This window comes from Equus asinus, chromosome 15, assembly GCF_041296235.1.
Source record: "Equus asinus isolate D_3611 breed Donkey chromosome 15, EquAss-T2T_v2, whole genome shotgun sequence".
Lineage (NCBI taxonomy): Eukaryota > Metazoa > Chordata > Mammalia > Perissodactyla > Equidae > Equus > Equus asinus.
The window spans coordinates 26,883,662-26,908,558 of NC_091804.1; the positions used below are offsets into that span (position 1 = coordinate 26,883,662).

The following is a 24,897-nucleotide window of genomic DNA, read 5'->3' on the forward strand; positions in this document are numbered from 1 at the left end:
ATGGCTTTAGATAATCCCTTTTCTGAGCCTTCTTTTTTCCCACCTGTAAACTGTGGTTGGTGAACAGGATACTTGCTAAAGTTACTTCTGGCAGTGACATTCAGAATAGTTGTCACAACTGTAAGGAACTGCAGTGACAGGCAGCTGGGAGAGGTTGAGGGAAGGGGAAGAATCCAGTACCAGCCTGCTGACCTTTGAAGATAGCAAATAGTCAGGTAGGAGCGTGAGTTCTTGCCTTAGGAAGCCTCACAGTTATAGCAGTAATTACAGAAGGCGCAGAGCCAAGGATGGGCCTTCCCCCTTTCCCTAGATTTGGGATGGGAGAGACTGGGCCCTAGTAATGATCCCCACTTTCTGATACTTTGAACCTCTATCTGAGAATTTGAGACTCTCAGTTCTAGTCCTTTAAAGTCATTTGGTCCACTTCCTATACAAAGCGGAAATTGTAGTCCCAATATCTCCATCCCCAACAATCTCCGTAAGTGATCATTCTGATTCTAGAGCACTACCAAGATGACAGAGTTCATTCACTACCTGTCCCATTGTTGGGCGGCTCTGTTACCACATTCTTAGATATATTGCCTCACTAGAACTTTCTCCGCATTCTGTCCTCTTCCCTTGGTCTTAGTTTTATGTTCTGGGACCACATAGAATGATCTTTTTTTTTCCCATAAGACATCCCTTCAGATATTTGAGGACAGTTATTATATCCCTTTGCTAGGCTGAATGCAGAATTATAGAAATTTAAATCTAGAAGATGCCATTAAGATCATTTAGTTCAGTAATTTTCAATTTTTTTTAAAGTATTAGAATCCTTTTATTCAAATAAAATTAACAGGAGTAGGCTCTGGACTCTGCTTGGATTTCAGTCCCTACTCTAACACTTATTAGTTGGGCAAGTTGCCTCACCTCTTTAAACCTCAGTTTTCCCATCTGTAAAATGGAAATAATAATAGTTCCTATGACATAGATTGTTGTGAGGAGTATGGAATAATTTGCATAAAGGGCTTAGTGCTTTGCAAACAATGTGTTCGCTAATTTTTTTTTTTTGAGGAAGATTAGCCCTGAGCTAACTACTGCCAATCTCCTCTTTTTGCTGAGGAAGACTGGCCCTGAGCTAACATCCGTGCCCATCTTCCTCTACTTGATGCGTGGGATGCCTACCACAGCATGGCTTTTGCCAAGCGGTGCCATGTCCACACCCGGGATCTGAACCAGCGAACCCCGGGCCGCCGAGAAGCAGAATGTGCGAACTTAACTGTTGCACCACTAGGCCAGCCCCTGTGTTTGCTATTTTTATTGTTATGCCAAAGCCCCATACCTAAAACAGGTAAGAGCAGCGCTGATCTGGTTGAAGCATGGATGGGAGGACCGGAGCCCCATTCAGTTGGCTTCTTCACTTTGTCACTGTGGTCCCTATGAGGTATGTGTGTGAAATCTCTAGGGATTTACAAAACTTATTTTGAAAACCCCTGATCTAGTCCAGTGTTCTTGTGTTATGGATGAAGACATACTGAGTTCACATTCCCAGGTCCTTGTATGCTGTGGTTTCGTCATCCTTCATCATCCATGTCAGTCTCCTCTAGACACACTCTAGTTGGTTAATATCTCATTAACTATTCTAGATATGGTCTGCCTTGGACAGGGAACTATTACCATTCTTTGCTCTGACTGTACATATCTAAGAGTACATTAACCCCATTGACAGCCACACTTTACCACTCAACTTACAATCTCCCATAATACCTAAGGCTTTTCTGTTTATTCTAATAATAAACTATATCTCCTCTGTGCTGTACTTGTATATTTGTTCCCTTGTTTTTTTGAACCTGGGTATGGCTCATAACAACACTTGACAGATGAGGAACTTGAGGCTCAGAGAGTGGAAGTGACTTGGTCAGAGTCACATAGCAGTTGTAACTTGTTCTGGACAGAAGAACACTTACATTCTTACACTGTGCTTCTATTTAGCTTCTTTGACAATTTGTCACTTGTCTAGTAAATAGTTTACTTAGAGGGTTTAGGGCTGGCTTTAGAAATGTTGACTATAATTTATAGTTATAGTTTATAAGGCTAAAGACATTAAAGGGCAAACCTCAAAGAAATAATATCCTTTCCTGTGCTCATTCATCCATTCATTAAACAATTTTTTTACTGAATATCTACTATATATAGTCTGTATACTACTTGGAGAATAGTGGGTGGGGACCATGGGGCAATAGCAAGGGGCCCAGTAAGGGGTCACTGACAATAGTTCAGGCAAGATATGATAAGAGGGATAATGGTAGAGGTCGTGAAGAGCGGTCAGATTTTGGAATATTTTGAAGGCAGAGCCAATAGGATTTGCTGATAAACTTGATGTGGGGTATAACAGAATGGAGTCAAAAATATCTCAAAGATTTTTTGGGGGGCCGGCCCAGTGGCACAGTGGTTAACTGCGCATGTTCTGCTTCTCGCTGCCTGGGGTTCGCCAGTTCGGATCCTGGGTGCGGACATGGCACCGCTTGGCACGCCATGCTGTGCTAGGTGTCCCACATATAAAGTAGAGGAAGATGGGCATGGATGTTAGCTCAGGGCCAGTCTTCCTCAGCAAAAAGAGGAGGATTGGCAGCAGTTAGCTCAGGGCTAGTCTTCCAAAATAAAATATATATATATATATATATTTTTTTTTTTCGTCTGAGCAACTGGAAAATGGAATTTCCATTAGTTGAGTTGGAAAAGAAACTGGGAAGAGAAGCTTTTGGGAAGGATCATACACAGAGGTATAAAATTGCAGCTGTGACAAGTGCTAGGGAGCCAATGAAGTATTTCTAAATAGAGGTATGACATATCAGTTACATTTTGAAAAGATCACTCTCTTGATCAGTTATATACTTAAAAAAACAAAAAGCCTAGCCTGAGGATCTGCAGGCAGAGATCCTAACCATTGTTTTGTGACCTTAGATAAGTGATGACACCCTTCTGAGCCTCAGTTTCCCAACCTTTCAAATGGAGATAGCAATCCTGTCCTGCCAATCTCAAAAGATTGCTATGAGGATTAGCTAAGATGAAAGATGAGAAAACTCACTGAAAAGATTTATTACTGTGAGGTGCTGCTAATACCCATACATATCACACATGTCCAAGGGCATTGTTAGGCAGAGGGACTCAAGACTGGCAGCCACATATGACTTTTCTATCCTTTCCAAAATGCCCTTCTTTCCTCTGATGAACACTTAGCCTCTTTTTTCAAACTTGGCTCAAAATCTGTAATTTCTAGGAAGTGTTTCATGATTGAGCACACAAGTTATTTATTTTTCCATTCCTTTGGTAATTTCCTATTCCTGCATTTTCTTTTCTCTTTGATCACCGTTCCCAAGATGGACCTTAGGTGGTGGGTGGTTTAGATCTTTCTAATTAAAGATTTTAAGCTTATGAAAGTAAGGTCTAGCTTCTTATTCCCTTCCTTTTGTGATATGGCAAGGAGTAGGCACTGATTGTCAGGTGGCCATTTTGGCAAAGATCTTCCATTTCCATTCCTCCATGGTGTGGGATTTTAGTAGGTAAAAAGTTTTGAGGTAGAGGAGGGGCCTTTAGTCTGAGAGCATCTCTGGCTTTTCTTTACCTACAGAATAAAATTTAAACTAAGCATTTGGGACCCTATATATGAGTCCTCCCTACTCTGTATTATCAATCTTTAATTTAAAGTTTTGAAACATTCTTAAATTTATGGAAGAGTTACAAGTACAGCTCTGTCTCAGTTACCGGGGCCTGCGCTTAGGTACAGACGGGAGAGTAGAGCCAACGTGCCAGTTGGGCCAGGAGCTGGGTTTTTCGTAAAATCTGTGTGACCCCACAGAGACCCTACAAGAAATTCTGCCTGGACCAAGAGATGAAGCTGATCAGAGAATACGGTCTCTGGAACAAACGTTTGGTCTGGAGGGTCAACTTTACTCTGGCCAAGATCTGTAAGGCTCCCCGGGAGCTGCTGATGCAAACTTCTGTTTGAAGGCAACACCCTGCTACGGTGACTTGTCTGCATCCGGGTGCTTGTCAAGGGCAAGATGAAGCTGGATTACATCCTGGGCCTGAAGATTAAGGATTTTTTGGAGAGGTCCTTAGGCTTGGCTTGTCCAAGTCCACCCACCACATCGAGTGTTGGTCTGCCAGTGCCATATCAGGGTCTGCAAGCAGGTGGTAAACATCCAGTTCTTCACTGTCCACCTGGACTCCCAGAAGCACGTCTATCGACTCCTCCCTCTGCCCTCCACACTGGGAGGCCTCATGAAGAGGAAGAACACCAAGAGAGGCTAGGGTGGGGCTAGAGCTGGCAATGAAGAGAGGAGGACTAAGCCCACCTATCTCTTCCTGGACTGGTGGATTGTCTAATTTTCCAGTCAGATAATAAAACAGGATCAGCGCTTTAAAGAAAAAAGACAAGTTGCAAGTACAATACAAATAGCTTTTTTTCCTGAACCATTTGAGAGTAGGCTGCAGACCCCTGAATACTTCAGTGTGTACTGTATTTCCAACAAAGACTTTCTCCTATATAACTATAATACAACTATCAAAATCAGGAAATCAATATTGATACATCACTACCATTGAATCCTCAGACTCCACTGAAGTTTTGCCAGTTGTCCCAATAATGTCCTTTATAACAGAATGATCCAGTTCAGAATCACACGTGACATGTAGTTGTCATGTCTTTTTAGTCTCCTTCAGTCTAGAATAGTTCCTTAGTCTTTACTTGACTTTCATGGCCTGACATTCTATCTTTTTAATCTTACAGCCAACAAAATACAGCTAAGGTCTAAACTGAATTGGTTGCTATTTCGTTTTATATCAATGATTGAGATTTTTAAAAATTGCATGAATATTTCAGCATGGAATCCCAAAGAGCTGCCAATTTAAAATTTCATGAAGTAAGGATATTTTTGCAACTGCAAATATCAACTTCTGTCACTATCACTGAATTAAAAATAAAGATAATTTAACTGCACAAGAACAGGCAGGACAGGGGCCCTCCTGGTGGCGCAAAGGTTAAAATCATGTATTCTGCTTCTGCGGCCCAGGTTCCCTGATTCGGATCCTGGTGCGGACCTATGCACTGCTTATCAAGCTATGCTGTGGCAGGCATCCCACATATAAAGTAGAGGAAGATGGGCACGGATGTTAGCTCAGGGCCAATCTTCCTCAGCAAAAAGAACAAGGATTGGTGGTGGATGTTAGCTCAGGGCTAATCTTTCTCAAAAAAAAAAAATTAAAAAAAGAATAGGCAGGACATAATAGCATAAAATATAGTCCTTTATATAAAATAAATTTGGCTTTATGAAAAAACGCCACTGATGTATGAAAAATTATTTAGGATTGGCATTGGCCTATAGACTGGCCTGTGCTTTTCAGCTTCTGCATCTAAGCTAACATTGTTCCCCTCTCCCTGAATTGGTCTGTGTTCCTTATCTGGGCCAGTCTAAATCCTGCTGCTGCTTTTTTTTTTTTTTGAAGGAGATTAGTCCTGAGCTAACTACTGCCAGTCTTCCTCTTTTTGCTGAGGAAGACTGGCCCTGAGTTAGCATCCATGCCCATCTTCCTCTATTTTATACGTGGGACGCCTACCACAGCATGGGTTTTGCCAAGCGGTGCCATGTCCACACCCGGGATCCAAACTGGCAAACCCTGGGTCACTGAGAAGCGGAACGTACGAACACTGCACCACTGGGCCGGCCCCAAAATCCTGCTTATTCTTTAAGAACCATTTGAAATGCCATCTTCTTTGTGAAGGTTTTCCTAATTCTCACTTTCCACCACTCTTGCTCTCAGCTAGGATGAATAATAAAATCCAGACCTAGAAAGCACATTTAATGAAATATTCTCCTCACTTATAGCTGAGGCCCAGAGAAATGAAATAATTTGTAAAAGTTCTCATGTGAGAAATAGCAAAGCTTGACCTGAAATCCAGTCTTTCTGACTTCCAATCCAGAGCTCTTTCCCTGTCCATTCATTTCCCTGTCATTACAGCATTCCAGCCTCAGGGGCTGAGAGAGCATCAGCTGGAACTAAAGGTGGCCCTAGAAAACATGTGTATGGTGATGTGTGGCAACTAGACCTGCAGTGGTGAACACAAGATAGATTATACAAAAGTTGAAATCTAATGATGTACACTTGAAAATTTATATAATGTCATAAACCAATGTGACCTCAATAAAAAAGAAAAGAAAAAAAGTTGGCCTAGAGGCACAGCATAGCTGAGGTGGATCAGTTAAGGTAGGGCCAGATTCTGGAGGAATCCGGGACACAGGGTCATGCTGTATGACATTGATGCATTAGGGAGCTTGGAAGTTCAAAACAGAAAGGACAAAAGAATATTATAGAACTTTAGACCTAGAAGGGCCTCAGACATCTGTTATGGCTTTTGGAACATAAGGCTTTGAGAACAGCCCTCATCTAAGGTTCTAAGGTCTGGTCCATTTATTAAAAGCCTTATGGTTTTACTAGCTGGGAGAGTCATTATTTTATTTAAATAAAATAAATAAGACCCTGAAGATCTTTACCCTGGAACACATGACAGACTTGTTTTTGCAGGAAACATTTCTATAGCATATCAACACCTGCATTTCTGAATATGATTTTTGATTAGGTGCTCTTTTTTTTTTTTTTTTCTCTAGGAAGATTAGCCCTGAGCTAACATCTGCTGCCAATCCTCCTCTTTTTGCTGAGGAAGACTGGCCCTGAGCTAACATCCGTGCCCATCTTCCTCTACTTTATATGTGGGACGCCTACCACAGCATGGCTTGCCAAGTGGTGCCATGTCTGCACCCGGGATTTGAACCGGTGAACCCAGGGCCACTGAAGCGAAACGTGCGCACTTAACTGCTGCACCACTGGGCTGGCCCCAGGGGGCTCATTTTTGAAACAAGTGTTTGTTTCTCTCTTTTTTTGTTGAGGAAGATTGGCAACAGATGTTAGCTCAGGGTGAGAAAGATTGGCCCTGAGCTAACATCTGTGGCAATCTTCCTCTATTTTGATTGCGGGACACCGCTACAGCATGGCTTGATGAACGGTGCGTAGGTCCGTGCCTGGGGATCCAAACCCACAAGCCCTGGGCCGATGAAATGGAGCACTCAAACTTAACCGCTACGCCACTGGGCTGGCCCAAGTGTTTGTTTCTTTTTGACCATGATGTTTTAATACATGGAAATCTATCCAAATGAACAGTCACACAGGCCTCTTGTTGAACTTTAGTTTCAACTACACTTGAGGATGACGGTCTTATCTATTTTAAGTCAGAGAATGCAAGTGTGACATCCAAAACTGATAGAAACCTAATTTTATGTGTATGGATAGCCATGCTCTCTAGACAATCCACTAGCTTCTAGCAGTAAGTTTTTTGTTGTTATTGTTAGATTTTGTCTTTTTTAAAAATTGTGTTAAAATACATATAACATAAAATTTACATCTTAACCATTTTTAAGTGTGCAGTTCAGTGGTTTTAAATACATTCACACTGTTGTGTAACCATCACCACCATCTATCTCCAGAACTCTTTTCATCTTGTAAATCTGAAATTCTCTACTTATATTTTTTATTTTCCGTCGCCCCAAACCCCCCAGTACATAGTTGTATATTCCAGTTGTAGGTCCTAGTTCTGCTATGTGGGACAGTGCCTCAGCATGGCTTGATGAAGTGCTAGATCTGCGCCCAGGATCCAAACTGATGAAACCCTGGGCCACTAAAGCAGAGCATGTGAATAACCACTTGGCCATGGGGCCAGCCCTGAAATTCTATACCTATTAAGCAATAAGTCCCCATTCTCCCCTCCCCCTAGCCCCTGGCAACCATCACTTTACTTTCTGTCTCTATGATTTTGACTACTCCATGTACCTCATATAAATGGAATCATACAATATTTATCATTTTGTGACTGGCTTATTTTGCTTAGCATAGTATCCTCAAGGTTCATCCATGTTGTAGCACATATCAGAATTTCCTTTTTAAGATTGCATAATATTCCACTATTTGTCTAAACCACATTTTGCTTATCCCTTCATCGGTCGATGGACACTTGGGTTACTTCCATGTTTTAGCTATTGTGAATAATGCTGCTATGAACGAATGTACAAATACCTCTTTGAGACTCTGCTCTCAATTCTTTTGGGTATATACCTCAAAGTAGGATGCTGGGTCATACAATAATTTTATTTTTAATTTTTTCAGGAACCTCCATACTGTTTTCCATAGCACTGCACCATTTTACATTCCCACCAACAGTACACAAGGGTTCCAATTTCTCCACATCCTCACTAACACTTGTTGTTTTCTGTTTGTTTTTTTTTTTTTAAAGATTTTATTGTTTTCCTTTTTCTCCCCAAAGCCCCCTGGTACATAGTTGTATATTCTTCATTGTGGGTCCTTCTAGTTGTGGCATGTGGGATGCCACCTCAGTGTGGTTTGATGAGCAGTGCCATGTATGTGCCCAGAATTTGAACCAACGAAACACTGGGCCGCCTGCAGCGGAGCACACAAACTTAACCACTTGGCCACGGGGCCAGCCCCCTGTTTTCTGTTTTTTTCATAGTAACCATCCTAATGAATATTTTTGATTTGCGTTTCCCTAATGATTAGCAAAGTTGAGCATCTTTTCATGTGCTTATTGGCCATTCATATATCTTCTTTGGAGAAATGTCTATTCAGGTCTTTGGCCTTATTTTTTGTGTGTGTGAGGAAGATTGGCCCTGAGCTAACATCTGTTGCCAATCTTCCTCTTTTCACTTGAGGAAAATTGTTGCTGAGCTAACATTTGTGCTAATCTTCCTCTATTTTATGTGGGATGCCGCCACAGCGTGGCTTGATGAGTGTTGCTAGGTTCACACCCAGGGTCCTAACCTGCAAGCCCTGGGCCACCGAATCGGAGTACGCAGACTTAACTGCTGTGCCACCAGGCCAGCCCCAAATCTTTGGCCATTTTTGAATTGGGTTGGTTGGGTTTTTTTAAGGAAGGTTGGCCCTGAGCTAACATCTATGCCCATCTTCCCCTATTTTGTATGTGGGACACCTGCCACAGCATAGCTTGATAAGTGGTATGTAGGTCCACACCTGGCATCCAAACTGGCAAACCCCAGGCTCCCAAAGCAGAGTGCATGAACTTAACCACTACGTCACTGGGTTGGCCCCTGGTTGTTTTTTTGTTGTTGAGTTTTAGGAGTTCTCTGTGTATTCTGGATATTAATTCCTTATGAGATATATGATTTGCACATATTTTCTCTCATTCTGTGGGTTGCCCTTTTACTCTGTGGATAGTATCTTTTGATGTACAAAATTTTTAATTTTCATGAAGTCCAATTTGTCTGTTTTTTCTTTTGTTACCTGTGTCTTTGGTGTCATATCAAAGAAATCATTGCCAAATCCAATGTTATAAAGCTTTTGTCCTAGGTTTTCCTCTAAGACTTTATTGTATTAGGTCTTACATTTAGGTCCTTGATCCATTTTGTGTTAATTTTTGTATATGCTGTTAGGTAAGGGTCCAGCTTATGGATAACCGTGCTCCAAGAACAATCCACTAGCTTCTAGCAGTAGGTTTTTTTTTTTAAGATTTTATTTTTCTTTTTTCTCCCCAAAGCCCCCTGGTACATAGTTGTATATTTTAGTCGTGGGTCCTTCTAGTTGTGGCATGTGGGACGCCACCTCAGCATGGCTTGATGAGCAGTGTCATGTCCATACCCAGGATTCGAGCTGGCGAAACCCTGGGTCCCCGAAGCAGAGCATGTGAACTTAACCACTCTGCCATGGGGCCAGCCCTAGCAGTAGGTTTTTTAAAAATCATTTTTATAGATATTTATAATACTAGGTGCTTAGGATATACCAATAAACAAGAGAAATCTGGTCCTTGTCCTCATGGGACTCGCAGTCTATTGGGGACAAGGTTTTTACCTGTGAGCTGGAATTTTATTTAGGAAAGAAACGTTGGGGATGGTGTGTTTTCCTTATTTCTAGGGAGGGGGTATGTGTCTCTAGAAGCAAAGGGATGTACAAGTGCTCCTGTGACACTTGAGCACTGCCAAGTACTGTGAACGTAGATATATGCCGGCTTCCTTGCCTGAGGTTTTGGGACTTTCAAGAAGTTCTGAGGATATTGATGAGATTGTGGTTGGTATGGTCTTGACCACAGGCTAAAGCTCAAAGTATATGGGAATCTCCTCCTCTGCTTCTCACAGTGCTCCTGGAGATTCTTAGGAGAAAAGCTTTTCCATGTTCATTTAGGTATGCTCCAAATTGGTACAGTGGAACAAACACTAGCCTGGATTCAGAAACCTGGGACCTAGTTTCAGGTTTGTCCTTACCCCACTCCTCGCCCCCCCTACCATGTGGCAAGCCACTTCCTCTGAATTTCTTGTACCTTTAAAATAGAGATAATAATATCTGCTCTACCTACAGCTAAAGTAGCTGTGAGGATCAGGTGAGGGAATATCCTCTAAAGAGGTTTTGTACTGTACTCGTGGAAGGAATTAGCTGGATTCTTATTTGATCTACACAAAAACCATGTGAGGCAGGCATGTCCGGTTTCATTACTTTTATTTGGTCTCTACCTCAGCTAAGTTTGTTCTTTTGTACCCCCATGTAAGTAAAACCTCTTGTCTCTGAAACTGACTTTTAGGGCCCATTCTCCTGCCTCTGAAAGGGAGAAATGAGAATCAAGGAGTCTAAGACACATTAGAGATTATCCAGTCTAACACCAACCTTCCTCCTCCTCCTGACTCCCTCCTCCCATCTTATACTTTACAGAGAAAGAAACTGAGGCTAGAGAAAGGGGAAAATTTGTGCAAATTCATACACTGAATTAGGGGTAAACAATAAATCTAGGTCTGGTGACTCCAAATAATTACCTGAGGATCTTGTTAATAATCCCGATTCCTAGACCCCATCCAAATCAGAACCTCCAAAGGATAAGACTTCTGACTTGTATTTTTATAACCTCCTCAGATGATTCTTATGTGGTGGGCAATGGCAGGGTACCTTTAAAAAATAATTATTTAGATCAGTAGTCTTAACTTTTAAAATCACATACCTACAAGAATTTTGAAAAATTATGTAACTCTCCACACATTTTAAAGTTCACACTTAAACATTTTATCATAAGATTAAATAATTGCAGGAATCTAATTTCCAATGTATTTTATGTTGTATACATGTATATATTTTATATATCTCTTTCACAACCTTGGAACTGCAAATTTAGCTCATATAATTTATAGAAAATGTCTACCATATAACCTAATTTGCACAGCCAGTTCTCACTGTAAACATAATCAGCTGAATCAGATTTACTCTCTGTTAGAAAATGCCTAACTTCTTTTTCAATTAAAATAAATACGTCAGTTTATCACCCTGTGATAACTATTTAACTTCTGAATTACAATTCTAAGAGAAATAAGGCAAATGGTTTGTCATGAATTTGTCACCTGGATGAATTAAGATGTTACTCCTTTCAATATTGATTTCTTAGAGGAGCTCTCTGATTTGCTTACTTGGGGCTCTCCCCCTGAAGTTATACTTCTCAAATTGTCCCTTTGTGTGGCACTCTGGAAGTTTTTTTTACCCTATCATTGTACAGGCATATTAAGATTTGGGATAAGAGAGAGAGATGGCATTTTTTTTTTACAAAGTGAGAGAAGAGTATTTGTGAAAGAGGAAGTGGGAAAGGAGAACCAACACAGACAGATCAATTGTTAGGAAAGATTACTTACAGAAGTTGAGAATCTGGACACTTATTCTCTTAAAACTTTTCCTGCGCAGGTACCCGCAGGAATAGAGTACCCTAGCTTGAAAACTAATTATTTAAACTATGCTATCTACCTAAATAACAAAGAACCATTGTAACGAATATTTTTGCATGTGTCTGTTATACTTGGGAGACCTGATGTACATGTAAAATGGTGACTCTGGCTCTTCTTCCTGCTTTCTTTTTCTGCTCCAGGCATATTCCTGTTTTAGGCAGCATTCCAATGCTGTGATAATAAAAGATCTGAGAGGGCTGCCCTCATTCACTTGTTTTGGGTAAGGCTAGCATGTGGCACATAATGGTAGGAACGAGTGTGTATGATTTCCCTCTTGTAAGTAGGCAAAAAGGTAGTGGGAAAGGGATTGCCTTCAGTACTGGCCCAGGTCTGCCTGCTTAACAGAGAAGAGGTGCAGAATCCAACTGGCTGGTATCAAAGCCACCTTGGCCAAGGGGAACAGGCACAAGGTCCCTGGATCAAGGCCTGAAAATAGCTGACAGGAGGACAGGGTGCAATAATAGTCCAGATTGCAAAGCACAAGTCCCGTAGCCTTAGCCTCAGATCCAGGGGCTTCTTCCAGTCTCTCCCATGGCATAGAGTCCAGGACAGAGCCCAGGGTAGGGGCTCAAGAAACTCTCCTTTTTTTTGCAGGGAAAGATTCGCCCTGAGCTAACATCTGTTGCCAGTTTTCTTCTTTTTTTTTCCTCTCTTCAAAGACCCAGTGCATGGTTGTATATCCTGGTTGTAAGTCCTTCTACTTCTTCTACGTGAGCTGCCTCCACAACATGGCAACTGACAGATGGGTGGTGTGGTTCCACAACTGGGAGGTGAACCCGGACCATCGAAGCAGTGAGAGCGCTGAACTTTAACCACTAGACCATCAGGGCTGGCTCAAGAAACTCTTCTTGATATGTCTCCAAATCTATTCTACAAGTTTTAAACACTCTTTTCCTCTTGTGTCTACCATTTCCCCCTGCCTGTCTAGCATCTGTCTTCTTTGTTTGTATCCTCTATAATCCTCTCTTTCCTTCCATGCTTTCTCACTCTGATCAGCCTGGATCTGGCTGGTCCTAAGAGCAGAGAAGTTTGTTCATTCATTCATTCTTTTATCCATTCATTTCATAATTCTGTATTAAGTTTCTACTGTGTGTAAAACTTTGTGCTAGGCACTGAGGAGGAAACAGATGAAAAGATATCCTGTTTGCCTTTAAGGAACTAACAATCCAGTGAGGGAAACAGATGTATACATATGACTAGAATGCTAAAAATAAAATAACTAAGTGTCAAGTCTTCAGGCAAATAGGAAGTGATAATATGAATGAATGAATAAATGAATGAATGAACAGTATGAATGACTGAATAGTGGTAACAGACAATCTTTTTGGAAAGGAAGATTTGTAAAGATGTCTTTTTTTCCCAAATTAATCTATATGTTTATTGCAATTCCAATCAAAATCACAAGCTTTTTAAAATTTGAGCTATAGTTCATACCATACAATTTACCCATTTAAAGTGTGCAATTCAATGATTTTTGTTATATTCACAGAGTTAGGCAACCATCATCAAAATCAATTTTAGAACACTTTCACCACTCCAAAAAGAAACCCCATATTCATTAGCAGTCACTCCTCATTTTCCTCCAACTTTTCCCCACCTCAGTCCTAGGCAACCACTAATCTACTTTCTGTCTCTATGGCTTTGCCTATTCTGGACATTTCATATAAATGGAATCATACAATATGTGGCCTTCTGTGTTTAGCTTCTTTCACTTAGCATAATCTTTTCAAGGTTCATCCATGTTATGGCATGTATCAGCACTTCATTCCTTTTTATGCTGAATAATATTCCGTTATATGGATATACCACATTTTGTTTATCCTTTCTTCAAATGATGGGCATTTGGGTTGTTTTCACTTTTTGGTATTATGAATAATGCTGCTATGAACATTTGTATATGAGTTTTGTATGGATGTATGTTTTCAATTCTCTTGGGTGATTACAGCTGCACTAAAATCCATCCTGTGGTGGACTTCAACCCCACAGTTCTCAGGACTCCTGCACTTTGATCTTCTTCCTTATGCTAATTCTGGCTTTGGAAAAAACATCTCCCTTTTGGAGGCCATGTCATTTAGGAGGAGAATGCCCTGAACTAGAGACATCTAGACTCTAGTACTAGCCACAGGTGACTTATTTAAAATAATTAAAATTAAATACAATTAAAAATTCCTCTGCCACATTTCAGGTGTTCAACAGCTGTATATTTGGCTTGTGGCTACCATACTGGATAGCACTGCTTTAGAATAATGCTGCTACTAATGTGCTAAGTAACCTCGAGCCATCCCTTCCCATCTGTGCATTCTGTTTCTTATCTGTAAATAAGGGTGATGGACATCAAAAACTCTGTTTTCCTCTGGCGTTCTAAGTGATTTGTGATTCAGTCTTTGGGGTGTGCATCCTCCCACCTCCTCCTTCAGCTGTTCTCCCTCCTCACCATGACTAGGCCAAGAATACCCAGAGGGAACATTAGGCTGCTAATTGGTCAAGTTATGTTGCTCCCACTCCCTGTTCCCTTGGTAAAAGGGAAAGTGACTTGAGGGTATACTTACATCTGGGTGCCTCACATTTGTGCATGTTTTATGGATCATAGCACACATTATTTCTTAATTTTACAGAATCAAAGAATCTCAAAGTTGGAAGGGCCTTAAAGGTCATCTCAAACTTCAGTGAACATGAATCACATGGGTTGCTTATAAAATGAAAATTCAAAAGACCCCAATTCCTGGAGAATGATTTAGTACGTGTCAGGGTTTCCATGGCCCAACCTGCACAATCCTATGCTGTAGCTTTGTGGGGCGGGACCTTGGAATTTGCATAATTAACACTGTTTGACCACTTTGAGACACAGTGGTCTTGCTTGGTACTAACCATGTTGTGGAGTCTGCTCTTCAGTATCCCTGCAAATCTCAGGTTCTACATGATATCTTCAGAGTTAGGGAGCTCCCGAAGGAGTAGCTTCCATCGTTGGACAGCTCTGACAGAAAGGCTTTCCTTAGGTTGGACTCTCACATTTGCCCTAGCTCTTCCATTTATAGTTACATAACACTAGTCTGCTTCTTTCTTATAATAATCCTTCAAGTTCATTCACTTATTCAGCAAGTATTTATTGAGCACCGACTATATACAAGGTTCTTTGCAAGGCACTGGGGATTCAGCAGTGAACAAGACCAAACTGGTCTCTGCCTTCAGAAGACTTATAGTCTAGTAGGGGAGACAGCCAATTAGCAATAAATAAATAAATAATAAAAGAATTATAGCTTGAGGAAAATGCTATAAAAAAATAAATAGTGTTGTGATGAAGAATGTCAGGAAGAGCTGATGCTACTTAAGGTGGTCAGGGAATGCTTCACTAGGGAAGTGATATTTAAATTGAGATCAGAAACATGAGGAAAAGCAAACCATTCAAAGAGTTGGGGAAAGATAGTAAAAGAACATGGCATGCACGATCAGGCAGAAGACTAATGTGTTTGAAGCCTATTAAGCAGAATGGGACAATGGCACAAGAGTTGGAGAGGAAACAAGGCATAGTAGAAGTTTGGATTTTCTTCTACATGCAATGAAAGCCACTAAAGGGTTTTAAGCAGGAGATGATGTAGCTTGGTCTATGTTTTAAATAGATCATTCTGGATTGGAAGGGGGCAAGAGTGAAGTGTGAGACCAGTTTGGGGCCATTGTGGTCATCCAGGCAAGAGATGACGGTGGCTTGAATTAGGGTGGAGGCAACAAAGATACATATATTTGAGACTTGCTATCATGTCTCTTGATATCGTCTCTTCTCCAGGCTAAACAGCTGAGTTCAGTGTTCCTCTCATAATAAGTTTGACTCATCTTGTCATCTGGGTATTTCTTCTCTGGAAGGCCTAACCCACCAGGTTAGATCCTGCCCTCTGATGCTTCTGTGAAAAATCCAGTTTTCCTCATTTATTTTTTCCCTCAGCTGTTTCCTCCTATCCTGTGCCTTACTTTTCTGCGAGTTTAGGGAACTAAAATCTCCAATCAAATTACTATCCCTCTCATGTAAAGCGGGGAGCCCCAGTCTTGCCTGTCATTAATCAGTTATCAGTTTTTCAATGATTTGACCATGAACCTTAAGTATTTATTATGCCAACTGTGCTTAGAGGAGACAGAGAAGAAGAAGACATGATCCCTCCAAGAGCCCGGGGTGTAATGGGAAAGATAAGGCCCCAATAGATGTAATGCAAGGTAGAACCAATAGAGCAAAAAGAAAGCGAGATAAAGGGCCTTGAGAGGAAGAGGGAACTTTCAGCTTTCGAGTAGGTGGGGAAAAAGAGAAACCAGGGAAGACTTCATGGAAGATGTTCATTTGGAGCACCTGGGCCCTGGGGGAGGGTGCTCTTTTATATGGAGTGCTCAAGGATGACCTCACTGAGAAACCAACATTTGAGCAATAACGCAAAGATAGGGAATAAGCCATGTAGCTATCTAGGAGAAGAATGCTCCAAGTAGAGGGCAAAAGTTCTGAGGTTAAGTGTGCTTGGTGTTTTTGCCAAACAGTTAGGTCACGTGGCTGGAGCAGAGGCAGAGGGAGAGGACGAGAGAATAAGAATATATGAGAACAGAAAAGTAATGAGGGTCTAGATCGTACAGGAACTATCAGGCCATTGTGAGGACTTTTACTTTTATTCAAAATGATAGGGGAAAATGTCTGAGCATTTTGAGCAGAGGAGTGACATGGTCTGACTTATCTAATGGTGATTTTGGACTAGGGTGGTAGAAGTAGATGTGAAGAGTAGTCTAATTCTAAATATATATATATATATATATATAGAATCAATAATGGATTACAGTAAATTTGGAGAGTGTAAGAGCAAGGTAGTTGAAGTCTTCCTAGAGGAAGAAGATGAGACCGTAAACCCTGGGTTGTCCCATACCATATACCGTCCAGGTTAAAGGGAAGTAGTTTGGTCTACACCAAGGGTTCCTAATCAGTAGCCCACCAGCTAAATCTCTCTTTAATAGTTTTGTTTGCCCACAGTGTTTAAAACTTTTAAAAATTAGTTGTCAACACTTAAAAATTCAGAAATAGATTCTAGGCTTCTTTAAAAAAAACTGAAAAAAATGGTAACTGAGCCCTTATTCCCCGAGGGCAAAAGTTGACAGGAGTTAAGTTTAAGTACTAGATGCCTCCTTTTGCCAGAGCATGTATTCTCCAGTTTTCCAGTTCCTGCACCTCTCTATTTTCCCCCTAAAACTGAAACTAAGTGTCATTGCAGTATGGCTCCTTTCTTATATAAAAGTTAAGAGAAAAGTGAACTATTTCTTGTCTCTATTGAATTTTTCTTTCACATGGTTCACTTGACTCATTTATGTTACCAGCCCGGACCCCGTCAATTTTTGAGTTTGCAGCTCTCAGTATAGAGGAAAGAAGCCTGGACCCTGAGTCCTGGTCCCTGCTCTGCCACACCCTATCCTGTGACCTCAAGCACAGCAAATGACCTCTTTTGATCTCTTTGGAGTCAGGAGACTAAATTGGATATTCTTTTAAAAACTGTAACAACTTAGAGTGCTTGGAATTTTGCAGTAGATGGTACTCTGTTCCCTCCCCCATCACAACCAGCCAAGGGCCCCCTCCTGGTGTGTATGTCAGAGAAAGAAGACAGTGGAAGTAGTAAGGTACCTATATCAATAATGTATAACTTGAGCTCCAGAGCCAGGGAGAGGAATGTACACTGTGTGGTTTTTGTGCATATATGTAACTGCAAGTGGGCTCAAGTATGCTGTTCTCGTATAGGTTTGTGCTTATCTGTTCCTGTGCACCTTCTATGTATCCGGCTCTATTCTAGGTGCTAGGGATGTAGCATTGAACAAGACAGACAAGGTCTCTGTTATCATGGAGCTTATATTCCAGTGAAAGACACAGATAATATACAGTAAATAAAATACATGAGATAAATTTCAAATGATTCTGGAGGGGCAAGCTGTGCACATAGGTGGATATATAAATGCAGTGCATATACTTGTAGATGGACCCATGTTTGAGGCTTGGGTACATATAGTTATGCTTATTTGTGCCTATGTGTGCAAATGGGCAACTTTTATGCCTACAATATTTTGTGTTTTAGTATATGTGATTTTATGCATGTGAATGCACACAAGTGAGGTGGTACGTGGAGACATGAGTGCATGAGTGCATGGTTATAATGCCAGCATTTAGCTGTAACTGGAGATGTTCTGAAGTTCCTGTGGCACTCATCAGTGGGCCAGTTAAGGAAATGGCATTTTATGCCTCTGGCATTCAGGGCCCTTTGCCAGCTTCCTCTCTCCCTGTTCCTTCCCACTTTAGAGAGCTCTCTGCACTTGGCTCCTCTCAGCCCTAGGAGGGCTAAGCCAAGGAAAGGATAGTAACTGACTCATTGAGCCAAGAACTGGAAAGAAGCTGATAATCTGTGTAACCTCCAAAAGTCTGGCTTCCCTACTAGTCCCTGTCCTTTACACTATGAGGGGAAAGAGTCCTGACTTGAAATTAGAGGACCTGAGGATCTATTCTTGGCTCTGCCACTTATTATTGCATGACCTTGGCCAAGCTACTACATCTCTCGGGGTTTTAGTTACTTCCTTCATAAGTACTCTGGGTAGTAAGGAAGGAGGGGGAGCACAATGACCTGTAGTAGTTAGGGAGGGCTGTAAGGCTGGTGCCTGAAGGAGGAGGGAAGGCATTCTGAGAAGGGGCAATGGCATGATCAAAAGTGTGGAGGCAGGCTTTGTGTGTAAGGGAAGCCAGGAAGAACCCACTTAGAAAAAAATTTAAACTTCTTACCCTTGCCTACAAGGCCTTATATGATCTGGCTGCTGCCTACCTCTCATTCTTACCTTCCTTCTTGTTTGCTATGCTCCAGCCATACTGTCTTCCTTTCTGTTCATTGAATAGGCCAAGCTCTTTACCACCTCAGTGCCTTTCCAGTGTTCTCTCTGCACAGGATACTCTTCCCAAGAATTCCTATAGTTGCCTACTTCTCATTACTCAGGTCTTAGCTCAAATATCACCTCCCCAAGGAGAGACCTTCCCTGACCATCTTATTTAAAGAAGTCATCCTCTAGTGTCTATAGATATTTAAAATGCACATACACTTTGACCTAACAATTTCACTCGTAGTAATTCATCCTACAGAGATATTTGCAAGTGAGTAAAATTACATATGAATAAAGATATTTATTGAAGCATTTATTTGTTAAGTAAATTATAGCATGTATAAACAATGGAACCATTATGCAGATGACAAAGAAAAGGAAACAGCACTATAAGTCTTGATGGAGAATGATATCAAGGTGTATTGTTAAATTTAAAAAAAGCAAGATGATCAAGCTCTATACTTAAGATTTATGGAGTTTATTGGATGTATATTATACTCAATAAAAAATATACAGAATAGTGTGTATTGTATGTCATCATGTGTTTAGAAAAAATGAGAATATGTAAACATAAATGCATGTATATATATGCTTGTCTAATAGGCCTGTCCTGTAGTTAGTTGAGTAGCTCTTTCCCACCTCTGTCCACCTGGGCTTATTTGGGGACTGTGAGGTGCTTATCTCTCTTCTGAGCAGCATTAAAATTCAGTTTTTTAAATTCAATTTTTAAATTTCCATCTTCCATGATATCCCAAAGACCTTATGAAAGATGCTAACAGTGTAGCCTTCTTCCAAAGTGATTATCTTGGTCACTCCGCACTAGTTCAGTTACCCTACACCCTCCATCCTACTAGGAGTGGCCCTGTTTGCATATTGTCTATTTCTGGAAAGTTGCACAACATTGTAGTAACAGTTGTTGCCGGTAGGCAGGGTGATTGGGGAATAAGGGTGGGAGGGACACTTCTTATTACATATCTTTTCATGCAGTGCCATTTTTATGTATTAGTAATTCAAAAAATAATAAAATTGAAAAAAAAAACACTGAGGGGAATGTTCTTATAGTTAAGTCTTTATATACTGTCATGAAAGTTCCTTAAGATGTCCTTTTTTTTTTTTCTCTGAGGAAGATTCACCCTGAGCCAACATCTGTGCCAATATTCCTCCATTTTGTATGTAGGTCGCTACCACAGCATAGCCACTGACGAGTGGTGGAGGTCCGCACCGGGAACTAAACCCAGGCCACCAAAGCAGAGTGCGCCAAACCCAACCATGAGGCCACAGGGCTGGCCCCAAGGTGTCTTTTTAAAAAGTGTTTCTCCTCTGTCATTCATGATTATATCATTCTTTATCTCCTTCATAATACTTATCATAATCTGAAATCATCTTGGTTGTATTTGTTACTTGTGTATTTCCTGCACTATCATTGGAATATAAGCTCCATGTTGTCAGGGATCTTGCTTATCTTGTTCATCAGTGCCTTATTTCTATACATGTATAGAGCACATAGTAGTTGTTGAATAAGCAAATGAACAAATGAAGGAATGACTGAAGGAAACCAGCCTGAAGCCTGAGGAGGAGTGCGAGGCAAGGCCGAGGAGGTAGACAGAAATCAGCTGATAGAGGGTGGTGACTTGGGTACAAGTGGTGTAGAGAGCCCCCTTTGAATAATACCAATGCAGCCTTGACACTGTGCTTAGGAAGAATCACATCTGTGATAGCATTTCTCCTTAACACATCCCTAGGATGGAAGAGAAGGGTCCATCATCCCATTTTATCAACCTAAATGAGGCTCAGAGATGGACACTGCATTTTCCAATGACACACAGCTTGTGTATAAAGAATACTTTGAAAGGCCAAAAGTATCTGGTCGGCTCAAGGTGTGGTGGCAGATGGCAAATGACCTTCACAGGACATTTCCAGGCCTTGGTGTTACTGAATGGATTTTATGACTCTTCCTATTTGTTGTTTGGGGAAGAAGTTATACTCCTTAATGACTGGTTCTTTCTGATGTATCTCAGGGAGGGCAATGAGCCAGAGGAGACCACCCAGATCACATACCGTGCACTTTTGGTCCAAGTGTGTCAGTTCAGCAATGTTCTCCGAAAACAGGGTGAGTGTTGGGATATGAGAAGGGGACTGGAGGGTCTGGCCTTGGGGTATCTGAGGACTTGGGGAAGGTAGATAAGGAGTGAAAGGATTCCGGTAACAGGGGAACAGAAAAGGTCAGCTGGGAGGGTGGTAGCTGGATGAGAGGGAGCGAGTAGCAGCAGGAAGGGTCCATGGTCGATGGTCTGTGTCCTTTACCTGCAGGCATTCGGAAGGGTGACCGAGTGGCCATCTACATGCCCATGATACTGGAGCTTGTGGTGGCCATGCTGGCGTGTGCCCGCCTTGGGGCTCTGCACTCCATTGTGGTAGGAATTTGGGCTGGAAAAAGGGGCCTGGTGGGGGATGGGGCTCTGGAGAAGTAGGTTGGGCCTGGATGATGGAGGATCTTAAGAACCAGACTAAGGAGTTTAGAATGTTTGTGTCATAGGTTTCATATCAGTTACCCAGTTTCTTCTAGGACCCTGGCTTAGAGACCCTGAAGGTTTTATGAGTGACTCCTTTCCTTGTTCATGCAATCCCTGGGTCTTCCTCTCCTTCAGTCTTTCTTCCCTTTCCTAGTTTGCAGGCTTCTCTGCAGAGTCTCTGTTTGAACGGATTCTGGATTCCAGCTGCAGCCTTCTCATCACTACAGGTGACTAATTCTCTCACCCCTTCTCCAGAACCCCCACACCGCAAGTCTTGATCTCCAATCAGCTAGTTGGTATTTGGGACTGCTCAGCATAGAGGGTAGGAACTGCTTACCCTTTTTCTCCTGGTTGCACCTTGGTTGAGCTTCTGTCAGCTCAAATCAGCTAGAAGAATCAGAGTCAAGAGACCTACTCAGGAAGGGCTCCATGAATATTGTGCTCACTAGGGTTAAGGGGCTAGGAGTGTGGTGACTTCCTAAGGCCTGGAATGTCTGTTGCTCCCCAAAGATGCCTTCTACAGGGGGGAAAAGCTTGTGAACCTGAAGGAGCTGGCTGACGAGGCCCTGGAGAAATGTCGGGAAAAGTAAGTGTGTTTGGCTGGTTGGCTAATGCTCTGGGTTAACTGGACCTTTCCCCAGTGCCAAGTTCCCTTTGTCCCCCCTACCATAGATGGACATGGGCGGGTCCTGCCAAATTCTCTCTTGAGCCAACCAGCCCACCACTTCAGGCTTTTCTTTCCTCCAGGGGTTTCCCAGTGATATGCTGCATTGTGGTCAAGCACCTGGGGCGGGAAGAGCTGGGCACAGGTGACTCTCCCAGTCAGTCTCCCCCAGTTAAGAGGCCATGCCGGGATATACAGGTGAGTCTGTTACTGCTGTGCCCTCCTCTGGGCTCAAATTGGCTCCCTCTTCCTTCCCAGGAAGTTCCTGATGTCTTTCTTTGCTTCCTGAATGCTGAGGATCTGGGAGCAATCCCAGGAATGCCTCCTCTGGCAGGGCTGGCTGGGAGTTGGGGGACTTTGACCTTGAATGTAGATAGGAAGCCCCTTGCCTTGGGAACTTAGTGTGAGAGATTGTGAGGGAGACTCCCGTGTTGGTTAAGGTATCTTGATAGGCACAAGGGACCCTCAGGGCTTGGACTTGGATTAGAAATGGGCTGACCTGGGTGACTATATGTAGTCATCTTGATTACCGGGTTGTAATCTTCATTACTGGGCTACCTGTGTATTCCCACCATGGAAGGTCCAGGATTTTGGCCCTCAAGATATGGACCCTTGTTAGCTTTAGATCCAGTGCTCCTGGTGGAAATAGTGGAAAAGCCCAATGGTGGCCTCCTGGTCAAACAGGCATGAGAATGAAAGCTCCAGCATCCAGAAGGACAGTGTTCCTGAGCTTCTGTGACTTAAGGAGCCTTGAGTAGTCTTAGGGCTAGAGAAGCTGACGGGAGACCCCAGTCGGCATTAGGGGTTCTGAGTGTACAGGGGCTGGGAATAGGATCAGGAAAATGGAGGCTGGGACGACCAGTGAGAAGGGAGCCTGAGGGAAAGGAGGCAACCAGAGGTTTGGGGCACACTGACTCTTCCATCCCACTCCCCTACACTCAGACCCTGCTCACTTCCCTTTCCGTGGGCTCTTGACAGGGTAAGCCGAAAGAGAAACCCACGCGCATCTGGCCCCAGGTATCCTCCTCTGCCATGGGCACTGCTTCCCTGTTTGCTTGACAGTGTGTCCAACTGCTCTTTGCCTGTTTTTCCCATTGTGGTGGCTGCCAGACCTAACCCCCTTCTCTCTGTTCCTGGGTCCTTTGCCATCTAAGTCACTCTAAAGGGTAGTGAAACCTAATGCCTGTTGCTACCTCTCTGAACTGGCATAGATTGTAGATCTCAGAGAGGTAGCAACAGACATCACATTTCATTCCTGCTGTTGCTCAGGACCTTTGTGGAGAGAGGACCAAGAAACCTGTCAGAAAGTTTTTACTGTGCACTTAGCTGGGGTGGAGCCAGGAGAGACAGGAGGAAGAGCAGGCAGAGGAGGTACAGACCTTGACTTTGGAAATGCACCATGAAGTTGGGGAGTTAGATGTGTATTACAAATGAAAACCTAAGTTTTATATAGGACAGCAGAGAAGATTCCTAAATACGTTTATATACTACTTTGGGATTTATAAACTACATATGAACTCTGATATAATTAAGTGCTAAATTGAAGAAAAGTTACATTGCACGTGGTTCTAAGAAGGGAGATCCCCAAGAAGGGACTCAAAACAGATTAGTATAGAGGAGAGACTGGGCTTGGAATCCAGAGACCAATTTTTACCTGTATGACCTTGAATAAGTCACCTCTTCTCTCTGGGTTTCAGTTTCCTTGTTAGTAATAGAGAGATGATAATATATGCTTAAAAGGAAACCACTTCCTTCACCAAAACAAACCATAAAATCCACTATTCCTCTGAGTTTTACCACCCTCCATAGGGTGTCTTACTCTAAATCTGCTAGGATTAACCTCTTAGGCTAATGGTAATTATAATCCCCTTTTCGTTATTCTCATTAGCGTGATGGAGACAGATCTGATTCCCAGGAGACACTGCTTTCCTTTTAAAACTCAGACAGGGACCTAAGACTTTTCTCTTGAAAGAAGTAACAAACTTAGTGGTTAGAGTGTAGGCAATGGACCCAGACTACTTGGGTTCAATTCCTAGCTCTGTCAACTGCTGCTGTGGGAGCTTGGGCAAGTTACTTAAGTTCTCTTGCCTCAGTTTCCCCTCTGTAAAGTAAAGATAATAATTGTACCTACCTGATAGGGTTTTGTCAATATAGTAAAGTGTTCGGCACGTAGTAACTACACCATAAATGTTATCTTTTATTACTTTTAACATAGGAGACAGATTGGCATTTTTAAAAAGGAAACCAGAAAAGAAATAGAATCGTGTAATTCTTAATACCGGAGACTCTTGGGCCACAAGCTCCTGGATTTTTGTTTCCTGGAGGTAAAAGCAATCAGTTGCCAAAAAAACAAAGACCATAAAAATAGGCTTACAAAGTCTAGGTTTGTTGGTCTGAGAATTGCAATCAAAGCTGCAGAAATCTTGTCAGAGCTCCAGACCCCCTTAGGCTATCTTAAAATAGCTCTACCTTCTTAAGCTATCTTCAAGGGAGAATCTGGCACATTTGCAGGTGTCCTGTTCAACCATATCACCTATGAGCTTCCTCAAGTTCTTCTCTCACACGTGGCAGCTGTCCTCCCTGAGGCTATCCTGGTTCAAGGACAAAGACCAACTTCTCAACTCTCATTTCAGAAAATTAAAACCTTTTCCTGGTTCAGAGCTCTGGGCCCTCACAGGCACACACCTAATTCACAATCAAAGTTTGCACCACTGATTAAGCTCACCCTGCTTCCTGGTGCTGATTATTGGTGCCACACCTGGAGTACTCCCCACCCTTCTTACCCACACACCCACAGAGGAAACAGTTTTACAAGATTACAGGAGTTCCCTCATTGCCACGGTGTAACTATGCCTTGCCCTTACATATACCTACTGCCTTTTCTATGACGATTCACACCAGTGCTATAGACCAGCACCATTTGCCCAAAGCAATATTGACATACTTCTGCTTAAATACATTAATGCCCTCATCTCAAGTAGATCATTTGGCAGGAAAAAAAAGTGTCCACGTGACAATGTGTGTGTAGATCCATATG

General features: G+C 42.1%; 1 protein-coding gene and 1 pseudogene across 2 annotated transcripts in view; both read left to right on the plus strand.

The window, feature by feature from the left end:
- The window catches only part of ACSS2 (acyl-CoA synthetase short chain family member 2), a 47,040-nt gene that overhangs the window by 12,647 nt on the left and 9,496 nt on the right, over nt 1–24,897 (plus strand). The window contains exons 3-8 of one of the 2 annotated variants that reach the window (XM_014850734.3): nt 20,702–20,793; nt 20,994–21,097; nt 21,351–21,423; nt 21,707–21,782; nt 21,944–22,058; nt 22,839–22,877. In XM_014850734.3, the coding sequence (XP_014706220.3) occupies nt 20,702–20,793; nt 20,994–21,097; nt 21,351–21,423; nt 21,707–21,782; nt 21,944–22,058; nt 22,839–22,877 (499 nt within the window). The remainder of the gene's footprint in view (nt 1–20,701; nt 20,794–20,993; nt 21,098–21,350; nt 21,424–21,706; nt 21,783–21,943; nt 22,059–22,838; nt 22,878–24,897) is intronic. The other variant, XM_014850735.3, reaches the window with a different exon arrangement.
- On the plus strand, nt 1,359–4,504 carry LOC106837298 (small ribosomal subunit protein uS4-like; annotated as a pseudogene).